At 40.8% G+C, this 20,465-nt stretch overlaps 1 protein-coding gene across 12 annotated transcripts in view; it reads left to right on the forward strand.

Moving 5' to 3' along the window:
* Nucleotides 1–20,465, forward strand: part of FRY (FRY microtubule binding protein) — a 608,287-nt gene that overhangs the window by 253,731 nt on the left and 334,091 nt on the right. For all 12 annotated transcript variants that reach the window (XM_059684112.1, XM_059684113.1, XM_059684114.1 and 9 more), the window contains one exon: nucleotides 13,904–14,103. In XM_059684112.1, coding sequence (XP_059540095.1) covers nucleotides 13,984–14,103 — 120 coding nt within the window. In that variant the 5' untranslated portion in view covers nucleotides 13,904–13,983. The remainder of the gene's footprint in view (nucleotides 1–13,903; nucleotides 14,104–20,465) is intronic.

Raw genomic sequence — 20,465 nt, forward strand, 5'->3', positions numbered from 1 at the left:
TTGTTCATCAGTTTATAATGGTCTTTATTATCCATAAATGAGTGAGATCATGTGGTATTTTTCTTTCATTGACTGGCTTATTTCACTTAGCATAATGCTCTCCAGTTCCATCCACACTGTTGCAAATGGTAAGAATTCCTTCTTTTTTACAGCAGCATAGTATTCCATTGTGTAGATGTACCACAGTTTTCTAATCCATTTATCTGCTGATGGGCACTTAGGCTGTTTCTAGCTCTTCGCTATGGTAAATGGTGCTGCTATGAACATAGGGGTGCATATATCCTTTCTGATTGGCGTTTCTGGTTTCTTGGGATATAATCTTAGAAGTGGGATCACTGGATCAAATGGGAGTTCCATTTTTAACTTTTTGAGGAAACTCCATACTGTCTTCCATAGTGGCTGCACCAGTCTGCATTCCCACCAGCAGTGCACGAGTGTTCCCTTTTCTCCACATCCTCTCCAGCACTTGTCGTTTGTTGATTTGTTGATGATAGCCAGTCTGACAGGTGTGAGATGACACCTCATTGTTGTTTTGATTTGCATCTCTTGGATAATTAGTGACTTTGAGCATGTTTTCATATGTCTCGTGGCTTTCTGATTCTCCTCTTTTGAAAAGTGTCTATTTAGGTCCTTTGCCCATTTTTTGATTGGATTGTTTATCTTCTTTTTGTTAAGTTGTATGAGTTCCCTATAAATTTTGGAGATTAGGCCCTTATCAGATATGACATTGGCAAATCTGTTTTCCCACACAGTGGGGTTTCTCGTTGTTTTGTTGATGGTTTCTTTTGCTGTGCAGAAGCTTTTTATTTTGATGTAGTCCCATTTGTTTATTTTCTCTTTATTTTCCAATGCCCTAGGAGTTGTATCAATGAAGAAATTGCTTCGGCATATGTCTGAGATTTTGTTGCCTTTGGATTCCTCTAGAATTGTTATGGTTTTCCGTCTTACATTTAAGTCCTTTATCCATTTTGAGTTTATTTTTGTGTATGTTGTAAGTTGGTGGTCTAGTTTCATTTTTTAGCATGTATCTGTCCAATTTTCCCAACACCATTTATTAAAGAGACTGTCTTGACTCCATTGTACGTTCTTGCCTCCTTTGTCAAATATTAATTGAGCATATTGGTTCAGGTCGATTTCTGGATTCTCTATTCTGTTCCATTGATCGATATGTCTCTTTTTGTGGCAGTACCAGGCAGTTTTGAGAACAGTGGCTTTGTAATACAGCTTGATATCAGGTATTGAGATCCCACCTACTTTGTTCTTCTTTCTCAGGATTGTTGCAGCTCTTCGGGGTCTTTTTTTATTCCAGATGAATTTTTAGAGAGTTCATTCTAGATCTGTGATATATGCTGTTGGTATTTTAATGGGAAGTGCATTGAATTTATAGATTGCTTTGGGTAGTATGGACATTTTAATGATGTTGATTCTACCAATCCATGAACATGGTATGTTCTTCCATCTGTTTATGCCTTCCTCTATTTCTTTTTTCAACGCCCTGTAGTTTTCTGAGTAGAGGTCTTTTACCTCTTTAGTTAGGTTTATTCCTAGGTATCTTAATTTTTTTGGTGTGATGGTAAATGGGATTGCTTTTTTAGTCTCTCTTTCTGTAAGTTCACTATTGGTGTATAGAAATGCCATAGATGTCTTGGCGTTGATTTTGTACCCTGCTACATTGCCGAATTCATTTATTAAGTCTAATAGTTTTTTGATGGAATCTTTAGGGTTTTAATTGTGAAAGTTTTTAATAAGTGATTCTTTAATGCATTGTCAGTGTATATCTTTTTACAGTTACAGAATACTGGAGCTAGAAAGGACAACCTGACTTAGCCTCTTTAAGAATAACAAGTAAGGCTCTGGCCGGTGGTTTAGGTGGTTGGAGCATCGCCCCATACACCAGAAGGTTGTGGGTTCGATTCCTGGTCAGATCACATACCTACATTGTGGGTTCCGTCCCCGGTTGAGGCATATGTGGAGGCAAATGATCAATGTTTCTCTTTCTCTCTCTCCCCCTTCCTCTCTCAAATCAGTAAAAGCATATCCTCAGGTGAGGATTAAAAAAAAAGAAAGAAAGAAAGAATAACAGTAAGGAAACCAAAGCCCAGTGGGTGCAAGTCGTCCTCCGCGGTCACATTGGATCACCCTAGAACTTGGATTTTCTACTCTTCGTTAAATGCTGTATGTTTTGTCTACAAGACATTTCCCTACTTGGAGTTAATGAACCCTTTTCATTTTGCCATTGGGTAAAACAATTTTACCAACTGGATTAATTGATCCCCTTTGCATTACTGTTTATTTACATCAGAGATGTCTGAGTGTGGTCCTAGGGCCAGCAGTGTTGCCATAACCTGGGAACTAGTTAGAAATGCAAATTATTGAGCCCCACCCCTGACCCATTGAATCAGCTGGGACTCTGTCTTCCAGGTGAATCCAATGTGCAATGATGCTGAGCACTGCTGATCCACATTGTACTTCAGAAAACCTTTTCCAACATTAACATGAAAATATACAAGACCTTGTCCAATTTATCACAAATTTAAAATGAATGGATTTCAAATTAATGAGATTTTGCTGCATAAAATGAGCCAGAAGTGGAAGAAAATAATGAGGAGAAAATGAAAGAAGGAAGAGTAAATGGCCAGCCAGGAGGCATGAATGAGAGCAGTTTGTCAGTTCTATTGGGGAGAAGAAGGAAGTTGAAATTCAGGAATATCCTGCCTCTCGCAGATTATTTGATCAACATTTGGTGACAAAAGAACCTTGAAATGTCAATGTAACTTCATCTTCTGCTTACAGATCTAGGCAAACATTCTCTCAGGCTCTGGTGACAGTACCTACTTTGAAAATCAGGGGAAGTCCATGTAATGGCATCTTAGGAGTTGATAGACATTTATAAAGGAAGTCACTGAAGTATTACTGTAATTTCTCTGAGATAAAATGTTGAAAGGCAGAGGAAAAGAGGGTAATGACTTATTGCTGACATTCTATTTATTGAATAATTTCCCTCTCTCCAAGGTGTTAAGGTGTTAAGTCTTGGGAAACCAAAGACAAAAATGGTTTTGTGAGGTCTCAGATTGAAGTAAACAAAGACCTCTGGCTTCAAGTTCACTTGCTTCTTGTTAGGATGATAACCAGTGAAATGTCATATCATCAGTATATTCAGAAGGAATGGTCTCTAGACCTTTGTAAGGTGTGTCATTAATCAGATATTCTATATTTTTATGGGCCTTCAATTCTTGACTCTTTTTTGGCCTTCTAGCCTTTCTCAAAGCCCCGCTCATAGCTAAAGATGCACTCAATATCAAGAGGGCAGACTGCCTGGTAGGTGGGACCTCCATGGATGAACATTATAGGAGTCTTTCAGGAAAATAACCAATTATATTAATCAGTAGAAAGCCTTATTCTCCAAATCACATTCATTTTTATTTTGTCCCTTGAAGTCCCTAAATTAATTTTTGTCAGGAAAAGACCTTTGAGTAATGAGACTTTATTGTCTTCATCATAAATAAAATGTTTTTTTTATTTTCTTTTGTTGTTGTTTTTAATGTGTTTTTATTGATTTCAGAGAGGAAGGGAGAGGGAGAGAGAGAGAGAAACATCAATGATGAGAAAGAATCATCTATCAGCCACCTCCTGCATGCCCCCTACTGGTGATTGAGCTCACAATGGGGAAATGAATCATGATTTCCTGGTTCATGGTTTGACACTCAACCATTGAGCCACACCAGCCAGGCTGTTTTTTTTTTTGTTTGTTTTTAAAGACAGTGTTACGAAAGCTCACCAAATATGTTATCAAATAGACATGAGTTCAGATCCTGGGTCAACCACTCCACAACCTTGGGCAAGTCACTTAAACTCTGAGTATACAGGGTCTCATTTGAAAATGGGAAATTGTTTGGCCTTCTAGGATTATTTTTGAGGAGTAAAGATATAAATTATACTAGAGAAATCTTGTGGACCCTGAACTTGAAGGAATGCAATTTGAGAACTACAGTATTAAGAGAACTAAATAGTGTAAAAGAAAGTTGTGATGTATTAATCAATAAAAATTGGAGGGGGAACCAAGATGGTGGCATAGGTAAACACCTATATTTACTGCCTCCCACAACCACATCAAAATTACAATGAAAATACAAAACAACTATCACCCAGAACTCCAGGAAAGCTGGCTGAGTGGAAGTACTACAACTAGAGAGGTAAAGAAGAAAGCACATTGAGACTTGTAAGAGGCGCAGAGGCGCGGAACGGACTGGTCTGGCACCCGGGTGTGCTGCTTTTTTAATTGGGAGGAAGATTGCCTCTGTGGAGGCTGCCCAGAGAAGCAAGGGGTTCCAGCCCCACACCAGACCTCCAGCCCAGCGTCCCAGAGCTGGGGAAAGAAGTCCCTATGGGTCATAAGAACTACAGATTATAAAAACCAGTGCGGATTGGGGCTGAATGACAGGCTGTTGGAGACCCAGCTGCTCCTTTTAAAAGGCTGGCACCACAAACTGAATTTACAAGCTCTCACTTCCTCTGAGCTCCAGTGCCGGGTGAGGCTCTGGGGGACCCAGACACATATGGGGAGAAACTGGACTGTCTGGCATCAGAGCAGGAACTCAGGATGGCTTTCTTCCTGACGGAGGTTCTCATAGTGGTCATTGTTCCCATGCTGGGACATCCTCCGTGCAGGGCTGACTGGCAGCTATTTCTGTTTGCTCCACCCTGGTGATTCCCTGAGACCCCACCCCACCCACTTTATAAGCCCACCCAAGCTGTGCCTAGAGCAGGGGTGGGCAAACTTTTTGACTCGAGGGCCACAATGGGTTCTTAAACTGGACCAGAGGGCCGGAACAAAAGCATGGATGGAGTGTTTGTGTGAACTAATATAAATTCAAAGTAAACATTATTACATAAAAGGGTACGGTCTTTTTTTTTTTTTTTAGTTTTATTCATTTCAAACAGGCCGGATCTGGCCCGCGGGCCGTAATTTGCCCACGGCTGGCCTAGAGGCTTTTGCGTATGAATGATCTGTCCTTTCTCAGGCAAAAACTCTATTAAACAAGCTGCAGCTGGGTCAGGGAGCTGCAAACCTCTCAATAAAAGGCCCCCAAATCCAGCACCAGCACCAGCCTTCCTTGCTTCACATCTGGGCCTGGTCTGGGCACTTCCAAACCTGATACAAAGAGGAGGAATCTGCAGATCTCTCTGTAAATCCTGCTGGGTGGCCCCAGGCAGTGGCTGACTTTGCACCTCCCTGGAGACCCAAGAGCCAGTGAGAGACCATACCAGATTACAACTCTTCACATCCATAAGCGACACACTCAAGGGGCAGACTCAGTGAGCACCAAAGCCCCACTGAAACAAGTCCTACTCCATAAGGGTATCTCCTGCACAGCAGCTCTCCCACTATAATCACAGCTGGAACCCACAGCCAATTGTCCTGCAAGTGAATTCCTCCCAGTGACACCAACAGCAATTAAGGCTCAACTACAACAAAACTGTGCACACAGCCCACAAAGGGGAGCACCAAGAGTGTCCACCTCAGGTGATTGGGGAGGCTAAGCCACTGGCCCTATAGGACACCTACCACACAAGGCCACTCTGTCAACTCAAGGAGACTTAGCAGCTACCCAATACATAGAAACAAACACAGGGAAGTAGCCAAAATGCAGAGACAAAGAAACACATCACAAATTAAAAAAATGGAAGAAAGCAAACTATTGGATATAGAGTTCAAAACCATGGTTATAAGCTTACTCAAAAATCTTCTAGAAACCTCCGAGGAACTTAGTGAGACTTTCAAGGATCTTAGTGAGAATGCCAAAAATGGAAAATGACCAATCAGAAATTAAGCGTATACTAACTGAAATAAAGAATAATATACAGGGATTCAACAGCAGAGAATCCCAAGAAGCAAATCAATGATTTGAAATACAAGGAATCAAATAACACCCAACCAGAAGAGCAAAAAGAAAAAGAATCCAAATATGAAGACAGTGTAAGGAGCCTCTGGGTCAACTTCAAGTGTACCAACATCTGAATTATGGGGGTGCCAGAAGAAGAGAGAGAGCAAGATCCTGAAAACCTATTTGAAGAAATAATGACAGAAAACTTCCCCTACCTCAGTGGTCAGCAAACTCATTAGTCAACAGAGCCAAATATCAACAGTACAACGATTGAAATTTCTTTTGAGAGCCAATTTTTTATACTTAAACTATATAGGAAGGTACATTGTTATTAATTTAATTAGGGTACTCCTAAGGCTTAGGAAGAGCCACATTCAAGGGGCCAAAGAGCCGCATGTGGCTCGCGAGCCGCAGTTTGCAGACCACGGCCCTACCTGGTGAAAGAAATAGACTTACAAGTCCAAGAAGTACAGAGAACCCTAAACAAGAGGAACCCAAAGAGGACCACACCAAGACACATCATAATTAAAATGCCAAGGGCAAAAGACAAAGAGAGAATCTTAAAAGCAGCAAGAGAAAAACAGTTACCTACAAGTGAGTACCCATATGACTGTCAGCTGATTTCTCAACAGAAACTATGCAGGCCAGAAGGGAGTGGCAAGAAATATTCAAAGTGATGAATAGCAAGAACCTACAACCAAGAATATTCTACCCAGCAAAGTATCATTTAGAATTGAAGGTCAGATAAAGAGCTTCACAGACAAGAAAAAGCTAAAGGAGTTCATCACCACAAAACCAATATTATATGAAATGCTGAAGGGTTTTCTTTAAAAAAAGCAAGAAGAAAAAGGTAAAGATAAAAAATATGAACAACTAAGTGACAACAAATACATATCTATGAACAAGTGAATCTAAAATTCAACTGAATAAAAAACCTGATCAACAGAATAAACTAGTGAATGGAATAGGATCAGGGGCATGGAAATGGAACAGACTGACGATTCTCAGAGGGAAGTGGGTGTGGGGGTGGGAGACGAGATTAGACAAAGATCTTATATGCATTATCTATGGACACAGACAATAGGGTGGTGAGGGCCTGGGGTGGGGTGGGAACTGGGTGGAGGGGAGCTATGGGAGGGGAAAAAAGGGACATCTATAATAATCTCAGCAATAAAGATTTTAAAAAATGGGAGGAACACTTCACATTATCAAAATTTTATGGAAATTATTTAAGCAGAACTAGGCATATTGTTGAATATATTTTTCTTCCAAGGCAAAAATTATTTCTGAGCATTTGTAACCATTAGTCTCTTCTTGACATACTTTGAAATATATCAAATTGTTTCTTTTGTTAAGAAATGATGTTATATTGCTCAAACTAATTGTTTCTTCCTGCTCCAATATTTTTATTTCTTAATAATACTTCTCAGAGGCAAATTATTTTTCCTATCATACTTGGAGGTTTCTTTCTTTTCATCCTAATTTACTTTGCATGACTTTCAGAGTTTCTGATCACTTTGAGTCTTTGCAGTAACTTTTAAAATGCCTTCTCTCAAGTACCCTCATATATGCATTAGGGGACAATTTATTATTGTTCTATACACACTGTGACATGTTTTCATGGTAGCTGTGTCATCCTTGGTTTGTTATGCTTTATGAAATATTCCTGTAAACTAAGACTTACAGGCAAAAAGGTATGGTGAGGGAAGGTGGTCCCAGAGAAGGGTTTGCCTTTGTAACCTACAGAATAAACAAGGTGCTGAGAACTGGTAGAAAGAAATAACAACATATATCCAACCATGAACACAGAAATAATTTTATTCCCATGTTGAAAGATAAGGTCACGTTGATCTCTAGAAAGTAATGGACCATCCTTTCTAACAAGAGACCTACTTTGATTGTATTACATATAATTTCAGGGACACTTCCTCCCTCCAAAAAAAGGGGGGGAAACTTTCATTTCAAATGCTCTGAGTGTGATTTTGGTAATAGGAACATTAGAAAGAGAATTGAGTGTTTTGAAAAATATGCCTCTGTGCTCACCTGTTTTTGTAAGCTAAAGAAAAGCAAGCAGAGATGTCCTCTTCTCTAAGCCTTGTGTTTGGTGAAGGAAGCAGAGAGCAGTGCACCTGATGGTCACTTTGATTCATGCCCTTTATAGGCTACGTAAAATTCTCATTTGCAACTGGGACTGACACAGATACGAACAAGCCAAAGTGATGGATTGGAAAAGCAGATCCTGTCTGAGCCAGGTGTGCCTGGATTTTCTCAGCCACCCAAAGCACACAGCTTTCATTCCTCTCCAGGACAGTTCCAAAGTATTAACACCTGAGCACCTTTGGGCAAATAGAGACAAGCAGGTTTCTCTGTGTAGTTTTCACTTTTTTTTTTTAGACTGTTTTGTAATCTAACATTGTGTGTGTGTGTGTGTGTGTGTGTGTGTGTGTGTGTGTGTGTGTGTGTAGACACACATGAAATAGATGGTTATATGACCCTGCCTCAGTAACCTGTAACTCCATGAGGGCAAGAACCATCTGTTCTGTTCACTCCTATCTTCTGGGTGCTTAGGGCAGTGCCTGGAACCCAGGCACTCACTGAATAAATACTGGTTGAAATGAATGAGTGAACAAATGAGTGATGGTATTAATGTCTCTGAAAGTCTGACTGAGAAAACCAATTGCTTTATTGCAACATGTATTGCCAGTTGTAGCCTCTGGGGTACTCACATAAGGAAACTCATAGTATTTTCTTTCCTTTCAATGTCATAATAGAAATGTAGCTGGACTGTGAGTTGTGGGTTTTTGTTTTTGTGTCACCGTTAGGTTAGTAATTCCTATAAATATTGGTAATTTAGGGAAATCATTCTGAAGACCTTAGCCAGCTAAGTACAACCAGCCTAAAAATTAAGGTGTTTGTCAGTGAAATTGAAAAAAAAAATAGTCCTATTCAAAAGGTCATCCCTTGCAGTCAGAAATAGATCTAATGAAAATGTAAGAAAAGGACCACAAGAGCCTAAAGCATAAAGCAGACTTCTTCCAGATTATGGAACAAACCCTGTAAATAGAGACCCAGTGAAAGAGAGAAACACCTCCCAACACAGAACCAAGTAGAAAAATAATTTGGAATAAAAAGAAAACAACATAAACAAAAACCACTTAAGGCAAAAGTAGGCAATGGAGAAAAATCAGAACATATTTAATCTAAGATTAAAATATAAAGAGAAAGCAGGGGGAATGTCAAGGGCAGGGGGGAAGGATACATATGTAATACTCTTTGTAATACTTTAAGCAATAAAACAAAATTAAAATATATATAAAGAGAAAGCAAATCTCAAAAAGATTGAGACCTAATGGAGATCTGAAAGTGATGCTCTTCTTGACCCCACCCCCTTAGTTTCTCATTTATGAGCAGGAGCACGGGGCTGAGTGATTTTTTAGGGACATGGGGCTGTTGTGTGGAAATAGAAAGATGAGATGAAAAAGAAAAGGAGAGGAATGCGGACCATTGGAGGTGAAGCTTAAAGTTTTATCACACGCAACAAATTTAAATGAGAAGTTTTTAATCCAACAAATTAAATCATTGCTTCAACATGTATATAGATGAGGGACACAAGATACCCATGGACAGTCAGGACCCTTTCATCATAAGGGAGCCATACTTCCAGAGGCCCCACATGAAGGGGATGCTGAGCAGCTGGAGCAGCTGGGTCACACAGGCAGGCAGAGCCAGAACTGGAACAGGAAGTATGGGTTGACTTGCTTGTCCAGGAGGATAGAAAATAGGCAAAGCACTCCAGTGGCAACGAGTAGATTTCAAGTGATTGCCTGCATTTGCTGAGCTGGAAAACAGGGCCTGAGAATGGCTGTTCCTGAATTGGCAGTTTGTCGGTTTCAATAAAAAATGTTTCATTTATTCCTATGTATTTTATATTTTTATGCAATTGTAAATAGATTTTGTTTTTAGTTTCCCTTTCTGATAGTTCATTATTGGTGTATAGAAATGATTGATTTCTGGATATTTATTTTGTATACACCTGTTTGAAACCTAAATAATTTATTAACCAATGTCACCCCAATCCTATATAATAAAGAGGTAATATGCAAATTAACCCTCATGCTCTCACAAGATGGCTGCCTATGACCAGGCCGGCAGGGGGGTTAGTGAGGGACGACCAAATGACTGAACAGCAGGTTGTGTGGGGTGACAAGGCCGGTAGGGGGGGCAATTGGGGGTGACCAACCTGGTGGGGGGGGCAGTAAGAGGCGACCAGGCCGGCAGGGAGGACAGTTAGTAGTGACCAAGCCGGCAGAGGGGTGCAGTTGGGGACAATTAGGCTGGCAGGGGGCCAGTGAGGGGAAACTAGGCCAGTGGGGGGCGGCAATTGGGGGCAATCATGCCAGCAGGGGGTCAGTTAAGGGTGACCAGGCCGGAAGAGGGGAGGCAGTTGGGGGTCGACCAGGCTGGCAAGTGGGGCAATAAGGGATGACCAGGCTGGTGGGGGGGGCAGTTGTGGACGACCTGGCCAGCAGCGGGGGGCAGTTAGGGGTGACCAGGCAGGCAGGCAGTTGAGCGATTAAGAGCCAGTGGTCCAGGATTGTGAGAGGGATGTCCGACTGCTGGTTTAGGCCTGATCCTGATAGGGCCTAAACCGGCAGCCCGACATCCCCTGAGGGGTCCCTGATTGGAAAGGGTGCAGGCTGGGCTGAGGGGAACCTCTCCCCTCCCCCACCCCATGCACAAATTTTGTGCAGCGGGCCTCTAGTAAATTCAATAAAAAACAATAAATGTCAGTTAGAAATCAGACCTGTGCACAAATAGATTTACTTTTTTATTTACTTTGCAGTTACAGTTTACATCAATGTTATTTTATATTGATTTCAGGTGTGTGCACAAACAGATTTAATTCTTGAGAGCTAAATTCTTAGAGATGTTAGTTTCCCCTTTAGACACCAAAGCCTTTTTTAGTTTTATCCATTTGAAATGGAAATCTTCTGAAAATTTCTGTTGCTCTTTTTCCCACCTTCTCAAATACAGGACTGTATATCAGACTTATTTTAACCTTTCCATGGGACTCAGAGTCATGCCATGAATATTAATCATGATCACATGCTGGACTGAGTCATCGATGCCCCAAGCTTGTGAGAATGTCACATTCTGTGGCCCTGTACTCATGGCTTCAGGCAACTGCATTTTTAAGGTCTGGTGGCTTTTTAGAGTTATGCCTTTTTTTCTTCTTCTTCTATTAGTGTTCCTACCCAGAGAGGTTGCATTTTTCCCTTTTAATTTTCTGTTTCCAGACTATAGTGAACTTAGAAACTAGACAGTTGGTCATAAATACTGGTAGACTGAGAGCAAGCAAGTGCTGAGGGAGAGTCTAATGATTTTTTTTTCTAATGGCAATATTCTAATGTTTAGAGTAGTATGAACTTTGTGCCTCGATTTTGAGCAGCAAGGATCATGTATTTCTTAGTTCTCAGCTATATTGTCACTGGATAACTGAGTTACTGAAAGGTGCCATGTCATATGTTTATTTTGCAAACTATCCTGACAAAAGGCTAGGATTTATTCATAATTGGTTGTGGTAGGATCAAGAAGGGTTACTAAAACTTAGAAGTCACCTAGTTAAAGGACACTTACCCCATTAACTTTTACTGCATCTTCATCTGCCCATCTGATCTGTTTGACACCACAGTGATGGGCACCATCCCCTTGAATTACCTTCAGCTCTGACACAAGGCTTAGCTGAGCTAGGACCGTTCCAACTCATGAAGGTTGTGTACACAGACTTTTGTGCTCACAAGGTGTCTGCTTTGAAGTACAGGCAGATAACATTTTTTATGACAGCAGTGAGAATTGGTACTTTAGCATTTTAAATGGAATATTTGTCTAAGAGACATTCTGGTTTGTGGATATCAGTTATCTGCTTCAAAAGGTGGTTTGGCAGGACGACTGCCAGAGGTCACTCAGGAACATTCTCTCACTAGAGTTATGACTATTAAGACCCAGAGTCTTACAGTTATGGAGCTGGTCTTGCAATTATGTTGCATCATCCTGATTATTGCTATATTCTAGAAAGGGATAAAATCCTGTAGAAAACAAAAGATAATAAAGTCATCCTCTCAATGGGGATAAAAGGAGGATATCTGTAATACTTTCAACAATAAAGATAAATTTAAAAAAATAAGTAAATAAAGTCATCCTCCACTTAGTCTTCCTTCGGTAATGTGCGATGTACAGTGCCAAAAGTCATGAGTTAAATATTTAAAACTAGAAATACAAACTTACCAGCATGAATTAGCATGGTGGCAGTGACACTAGGAGTGATTTTGAAGGGACCGAAGGCTTAGATAAGCAGAGAAGATGGGAAGGAGCAGCAGGAGAGGAAGGCATAAGTGAGAACAGTGTGCTCGTGGGCCAGCAGGGCATCAGCACGACCTGGGCACAGGATGGAGGCAGACTGCTGGTGAGGCTCGAACACAAGGGATGTGTTTGAGGCTTGACAATGATAATTGAGAGCCATTGAAAATGTTGAGTAAAAAGGTGTTATGATTAAAACCATTCTGAAGAAAGATCTGTTTAGTATGTAAAATTAATGAACTAAAGGCAACAGAGGGACTGCTCTAGTAATCATGCTGAAGGCTTCGAAGGGCCTAGACTATGATAGAAGTGCTAAGAATAGAGAGGGAAAGAAGTAATATACAACACATTTTATTTTTATATCTGAAGAGGCCATATAATTAAAGTTTAGTTACAGTTGAGATTGTAAGGGACCCAGAGAGGGTGGGGCATTAGGAAAGAGTAGGAAGGACGAGGGAGTATGTGCAACATGGGGACATGTTTGTAATTTAATAAAATAAAATAAATTTTCATGACTTCCTCAAAATTTGGCTTGGGGTTGAAAGAAGGTAAGAGAAGCCTTGAATTTACTTGTAGTTTTGAGACTGTTTCAAGGAGAACTTTTTTCTTGCTTTATTATCAATGGCATAACATCATTCTCTGATACCCGAACCAGGGTCCAAACTGGAAATCTAATTTTGTCTTTACTCTTTTCCTTAATCTCTACACCCAAAATGATACAGTCTACCTTTTAAATGTCTGCTTTATCATTATCCTGTCCTTAGGATTCCTAATGCCTCTATCGAAGCCCACTTATGCCTGCATTTCTTCAACTGAATAGTGATAACATCTTACAGGTACTTATGTGGAAGGGGGTAGTTTATGTTACAATTTAAGAAGAGAGACATAAAATTTCCATTTATGAATAAAAATCTATTTTCTCTAACTAAAATTTAAAATTTTATTTTCTGTAACTATCAAAGTTAAAATAGTTGTCTGACTATTGCATTCTGAAAGGAGGCCACTCACCAGAAACTATGTTCAAAATCTAATCCAAGTGATGAATCTGCATATATTATGAAGGATGAGGAGGGCATCTCAATTGTGCCAAGGGTGTGGAAAGTGAAAAGTTAAACCTACACTTTGATTGCCATTGATAGGACCCTTCCTGAGCCTGTATCTCTCAAGATCATTTCTTTTGGAGAAAGCAAGTTGGGCTACTGTAAATTGATTCTTGGAAACTTCTGAAGTTTTGAGCATTATTTATTTCATTAGTTCTTATTCCATTAGTTAGAATGAAGTACAGGAGACAGCTTCTGGCCATTAGGAAAATCAGGACAACAAATCATTTTTTTTTCCACATATATGTTCTTTATTTTCTTCCCTGGAACATCATAAGTGTTGGATTTATCAACTGTATTTTGTACTTGCAATATAATTTACCTAAAGCAATGTGGTAACCACAGAAGTATTTTGAGATTATCAAATATCTCATAACATAAGTCTAATGTAATAAAAATAATTCCATTCTGACACCATTTCTAAAAAATTAGGCCAGGTTATGATGCTAAGGACAGCATTCCGGATATGATTCTTATCCTTATATCTATGGTTTAGCACAGCCAATCTGAATGTTTATGATGTGATTTCCAGCTTGTAAGAATATCTGTTATATTTTTCAGCTTCTCCTGTCGGCAACGGTTATATCAAGCCTCCAGTTCCACCTGTGTCTGGTACACAAAGGGAAAAAGGGCCACCAACCATGTTACCCATCAATGTGGACCCGGACAGCAAACCAGGGGAATATGTCCTCAAGAGTTTATTTGTCAACTTCACCACCCAGGCTGAGCGCAAGATTCGCATCATCATGGCAGAACCACTGGTGAGTGTGCCCCGTGATGCCTGTTTCTCCTTAAATTAATCTTTACATTGAACAGAGGGAATTTTACAGCTCTAAGAAATGATGAATTGCTTTTCCCCTAATTTCCAGAGATGTTTTTAATACCATTAGTAAATTTTGAAAGATTGTAGTTAAGTTTCCTAATTTAATTTAAAATAAATATTGAGGGTTGAAGACTTTAAAACAATCCTCAGGAAATACATTTCAGTAGCACATTTTATTACTAAATTTAAGACTAATCAGCATAATTGAACAATAAGAAGTATTAATCATAGAAAAATTGTGTTCAGTCTCTATGCTGACATACTTTAGTCAATGTCTTTTGTCCTGTTCTTAGAGTAAATGAGGGGGGAAAAAACAAAAACCATTGTTGTTCAAGTGTCTTCCTGGACTGTCAGTTTGAGAACACATAGTCTCAGTGATATAGGGTTTGAGGAGGCTTTTTGGTGTGTCATTCAGAAATACCACTTTGTTTTCTGAAAATTGGAAGATAGGACATTCTTGACTCATTACCTTTAGGTCCCTTAGTAGATGATGCCCTTAGACATCGGCGTCTTTGCAGCTAACTCTGCCACAAAAAAGTCATGTGTTGTGGCCATGTGTTAATTGCTTTCACAAGTGCTGGTTCTAAACAGGACGGTCTGCAAGGAAGTCCAACTGGTTTTCTGACCTTGGCCACACACAATGAGAGAAAAGGAGAGAAATTCAGAGTAATGCAGCTCTCTCTGTGAAGCCTAGCTTTGTTCCTCCTGTGGGGATATGAGGCATGCAAAGTCTGAAGTTTGTTTTACAGCATCATAGCTTAAAATAATTAAATGTGACGTTATTGAGCCAAAACACAAGTCTCTAAAAATATGTTACAATGTAAGGGTTGGGGATCAGAATTCAAGAATATTTCAGTGTGTGGTTACCTGGAGGTTACACATTGCATTTTCAAGTTTGTATTAGATCAGTGGTGGTTATTTTTATGAATTCTATCTTCTTATGGAAGATGTTCCTTGGTTTTGCCCTTTAAGTCATTTAAATTAAACCTTACTACAGTACCTTTTCCCCATTCACTCATGTTTTTATGTTTCTACTATTCTTGTAACTAATAATAATCCTATATAATAAAAGAGAAACATGGTAATTGGCGTACGACCGCTACCCTTCCCATTGGCTAATCAGGGCAATATGCAAATTAACTGGCAGCCAAGATGGTGGCCGGCAGCCAGGCAGCTTGAAACTAACATGAGGCTTGCTTGCTTCAGTGATGGAGGACTCCAGTGTTCCCTGCCTGCCAATGCAGGCCTCTGAGCTGCAAGCAACTATGTAACAAACATAGAAGCTAAACAAAACCTCAGAAACCTGCCGGGCTTCAGCCAGCAGGATCGCAACATTGTAAGCAAAGGCCAGAAACCTACTTTCAGCAGCGGAGGCCTAAGAGCTGGAGCCAAGCCTCAAAGCTAAAGCTGGCCCAGAATAAAAAATAAAAAAAAGAAGAGAAAAAAAGGAGCAGTTGGGAGCTTCAGTCACCCCCAGCCTGAAAACAGCCCTCAGCTCCTCACCCAGACTGGCCAGGCACCCCAGTGGGGACCCCCACCCTGAAGGGTGTGTGACCAGCTGCAAATAGCCATCATCCCCTCACCCAGGCTGGCCAGGCACCCCAGTGGGGACCCCCACCCTGAAGGGTGTGTGACCAGCTGCAAATAGCCATCATCCCCTCACCCAGGTTGGCCAGGCACCCCAGTGGGGACCCCCACCCTGTTCCAGGACACCCTTCAGGGCAAACCAGCTGGCACCCACCCATGCACCAGGCCTCTACCCTATATAGTAAAAGGGTAATATGCCTCCCGGCACCGGGATCAGCGTGACAGGGGGCAGCGCCCAAACCCCCTGATCGCCCTGCGGCTCTGTGTGTGACGGTACGGCGCCCCAATCCCCTGATCGGCCCTGCTCTGTGTGTGACAGGGTGCAGCGCCCCAACCTCCCCCCCCACCACGGGCCCTGCTCTATGTGTGACAGGGTAGAGCCATAACCTCCCCATCGGCCCTGCCCTGATTCTGAGAGTGGCGGTGCCCCAACCCCCTGGTGGGCCCTGCTCTGTGCGTGACAGGGGGCTGCGCCCCAACCCCCTGATTGGCCGTGCTCTGTGAGTGACAGGGGGAAATGCCCCAACCCCCTGATTGGCCCTGCTCTGTGTGTGACGGGGGCAGCGCCCCAACCCCCTGATTGGCCCTGCTCTGTGCGTGACAGGGGGTGGCAGCGCAACCTCCCCATTGACCCTGCCTTGAGTGTGACAGGGGATGGTGCCCCAACCCCCCAATCAGCCCTACCCTGAGCGTGACTGAGGGTGGAATCACAACCTCCCGATCGCCCTGCTCTGTGTATGACAGGGGATGGTGCCCCAACTCCCCAATCGGCCCTGCTCTGAGCCTGACCAGGGGCTGTACCTAGGAATTGGTCCTGCCCTCTGCCACCCGGGAGCAGGCCTAAGCCAGCAGGTCGTTATCTCCCGAGGTGTCCCAGACTGCAAGAGGGCACAGGCCAGGCTGAGGGACCCCCCTCCCCCCGAGTGCACAAATTTTTGTGCACCAGGCCTCTAGTAGCTAATAATTCTGAAGTAGTTATTATGTCTCAGGCACTGTGTTGAACAAACTGTCTCCTTTAATTTTCACAATGGTCTTAGGTAGTATTTCTATTCCTGTTTACAGATGGGAAAAGTTAGAACAGAGAGGGTAAAGTAATTGTGCAAGGTCACAAGTATTAATTTGAATTTAAGCTGGGTGACCTCACAGCCAATCTCTGAACCATTCTACACTTTATTAACTATCTGCATGGTCATCTTTGTTTAAGGATACCTTAGTTAACTTCTTTTAAAAAATCATATTTTTATTGACTTCAGAGAGGAAAGGAGAGAGATAGAAACAACAGTGATGACAGAGAATCATTGATCAGCTGTTTTCTGCATGCCCCCTACTGGGGAACGAGCCCACAACCTGGGCATGTGCTCTGACCAGGAATTGAAGTGTGACCTCCTATTGACAACCACTGAGCCACACTGGTTGTGCTTTAACTTCTTAAGACAAATCAACACAGGCCCTTCTATACCAGCCTACCATAAATCATGTATTCAAATTTCCATTGCCCAAAACAGTGCTGTACTTGGAACCCTCTGAGCTCCTTGAGAGTTGCTGAGGCAGCCCAGACTCCCACCCTCGTGGATGGTGGAAGCTGCCTCAGCTATAGTGGTCATTGGGGAGTTTGAGGAGGATAGAGTGGCACACTCCTTAGCATTGGAAAATGCCAAAATGGCTGGTCAGGGCTCTCTGAAGTTGTGATCATGGGAATTTTCCCGAGGGACTGAGAAATTGTACCAAAGTTAAAAGACATGATTAAAAAGTTAGGTTCTGACACCTTTTGAGTCATCCCTGTTTCCAAAATAATAGCTTAATTACTGTTATTAAAGAATTTATTAAGTCAAATAGTTTGGGTTTAACTTTTCAACTTTACGCAGCTTGGAATTTGTATTTTTCTTCGTGGAGTAAATATTATGTCTGAAAAACAACGTTTTCCACAGCATTTTTTAAATTAGAAATTGATGTTTTGTTCCTTTCTGTGAGACAACTTAAATGTCCCCAAATAAGAAAAATTGAAACACGAAAGTACGCTCTATCCAGCCAGTCTTTTATTGGATGAGAGACTCTACTGGATGCTAATGGCCAACTAGATGAACATTATGTTTCTAGCTAAAGAAACATATTCAAATCAATTTTTAGTATCATTGCTTTTTATAAAAAGATGATTTGTTCCCTTGTATTTTTGGCAGAGATGTAACATTTCTTGTTACATTTCTTGTCTGTTGAAAAATGCTTAGAAATTTGTGTCCTTATATTTGTTTACTTATGGGACAATAAATGTGAGCATATTCTAGGACTTACTACCTGATTCTAAAATTGTAAATGGAGATTTGGCATTTTGTTATGTCGTGATAGCAAGAGGTTTTATTTTTGATGTACTAGAGTATGTTTAAAGTGAATTTCACTAGATGTCCTCAACTATTTCTCTTGCTGAATTAGCTTTACTTAAAAACACATGGAATCTTTAAGAGTGTAGATGTACATGGGTTTGTATCAAATTGCTAATTTGCAATCTATATTTAATATAATATAAATATATATGAGAGTGGCAAGGGTAATTTTCAACAAATTGAAAGTATAGATTTATTATTTATGGGAATACTCAGGAATTTGTATTTTTTATTTCATTTTATTTTATTATTTCAAATACTTTTAATGATTTTTTAAAGAGAGAAGCATTGATTGGCTGCCTCCTATTGGGGATGGAGCCTGCAACTCAGAAATGTGCCCTAACCAGGAATTCAACCAGTAACCTTTTGGTGCATAGGACAATGCCCAACCAACTGAGCCACAATGGCCAGCGCTTGTTTTATTTTTAAAAGACTGAATCCTTCACAATTCTACATCAGTTAACTTATGTGGGATAAATTATATACAATATTAAATTAAAGTTATATTTATGAATATCCAAATAGCTAACTTTAATTTTAAAAAAAGGACAAGAAACAAAAATATTCTACCAAGATCAAATTTTAGATTATATTCTTTGTAAACCTCTTACACTAGTTCAGCAGTATTGTTCTTTGTGCCCCAAAGATGCTCAGGTCACATTCATTAATTTTTATGGATTAGTCCAGTGATTTTTCAGCCAGTATGCTGCAAGAATTTTTAAAACATGCAATGCCTGACTATTTAGTCAGGGGCACTGACCTCTTTTCCCTTAGATTGTCAAGTAAAATAATGACAACAGCCAACACAACAATGGCCATCTGGGTCTATTTTTGTTCAACAGTTTATGTTGTTCATTAGATTCCACATATGAGTGAGATCATGTGATACTTATCTTTCTCTGATTGGCTTATTTCCCTTAGCATAATGAACTCCAAGTTTATCCATGCATTTGCAAATGGTAAGAATTCTTTCTTTTTTACAGAAGCATAGTATTCCGTTGTGTAGGTGTACCACAGGTTTTTAATCCACTCATCTGCTGATGGGCACTTAGGCTGTTTCCAAATGTTAGCTTTTGTAAATGATGCTGCTATGAACATAAGGGTGCATATATTCTTTCTGATGGGTGTTTCTGATTTTTTGGGATATATTCTGAGAAGTGGAATCATTAGGTCAAATGGGAGTTCCATTTTTAAATTTTTAAGGAAACTCCATACTGTTTTCCACAGAGCCTGCACCAGTCTGCATTCCCACCAGCAGTGCACTAGGGTTCCTTTCTCTCCACATCCTCACTTGTTTGTTAATTTGTTTATGATAGCCATTATGACAAGTGTGAGGTGGTACCTTATTGTCATTTTTATTTTAATCTCTCAGATGATTAGTGACTTGAGCATTTTTACATATGCCTTTTGACCTTCTGTAGATCTGCTTTGGAGAAGTGTCTATTTTGGTCCTTTGCCAGTTTTTTAATTAGATTGTTTATCTTCCTTTTCTTAAATTGTATGAGTTCCCTATAACTTTTGGAGGATAACTCCTTATTGGATGCATCATTGGCAAATATGTTCTCCCTTGCATTGGGCTCTCTTGTTATTTTGTTAACTAGAGGCCCGGTGCACAAAATTCGTGTGGCGGGTGGTCGTCCCTCAGCCCGGCCTGCACCCTCTCGCAGTCTGGGACCCCCTGGGGGATGTCCGACTACTGGTTTAGGCCACAGGGATTGGGCCAGCGGTTGGACATCCCTTTCGCAACCCCAGGTTGCTGGCTCCTAACTGCTCACCTGCCTGCCTGCCTGATCACCCCTAACTGCCTCTGCTTGCCTGCCTGATGCCCCTAACTGCTCCCCTGCCAGCCTGATCTCCCCTAATCACCTCTGCCTCAGCCCCCGTCACTATGGCTTTGTCCGGAAGGACTTCCGGAAGACGTCCGGTCTATCTGGTCTCATTAGCATTGTACCCTTTTATTAGTATAGATGGTTTCTTTTGCTGTGCAGAAGCTTTTTATTTTGATGTAGTCCCCTTTGTTTGTTTTCTTCTTAGTTTCCATTGTCCTAGGATATGTTTGGTAAACATATTGCTACAAAAGATGTCTGAGATTTTGCTGCCAATGGTTTCTTCTGGGATTTTTATGGTTTCACATCTTACATTTAAGTCTTTTATCCATTTTGACTTTATTCTTGTGTATAGTGTCATTTTTTTGCATGCATTTGTCCAGTTTTCCCAACACCATTTAATGAAGAGACTGTCTTGACTCCATTGTATGCTCTTGCCTCCTTTGTCAAATATTAATTGAGCATAATGGCTTGGGTCGATTTCTGGGTTCTCTGTTCTCTTCCATTGA

This window comes from Myotis daubentonii, chromosome 2, assembly GCF_963259705.1.
Source record: "Myotis daubentonii chromosome 2, mMyoDau2.1, whole genome shotgun sequence".
Classification (NCBI taxonomy): Eukaryota; Metazoa; Chordata; class Mammalia; order Chiroptera; family Vespertilionidae; genus Myotis; species Myotis daubentonii.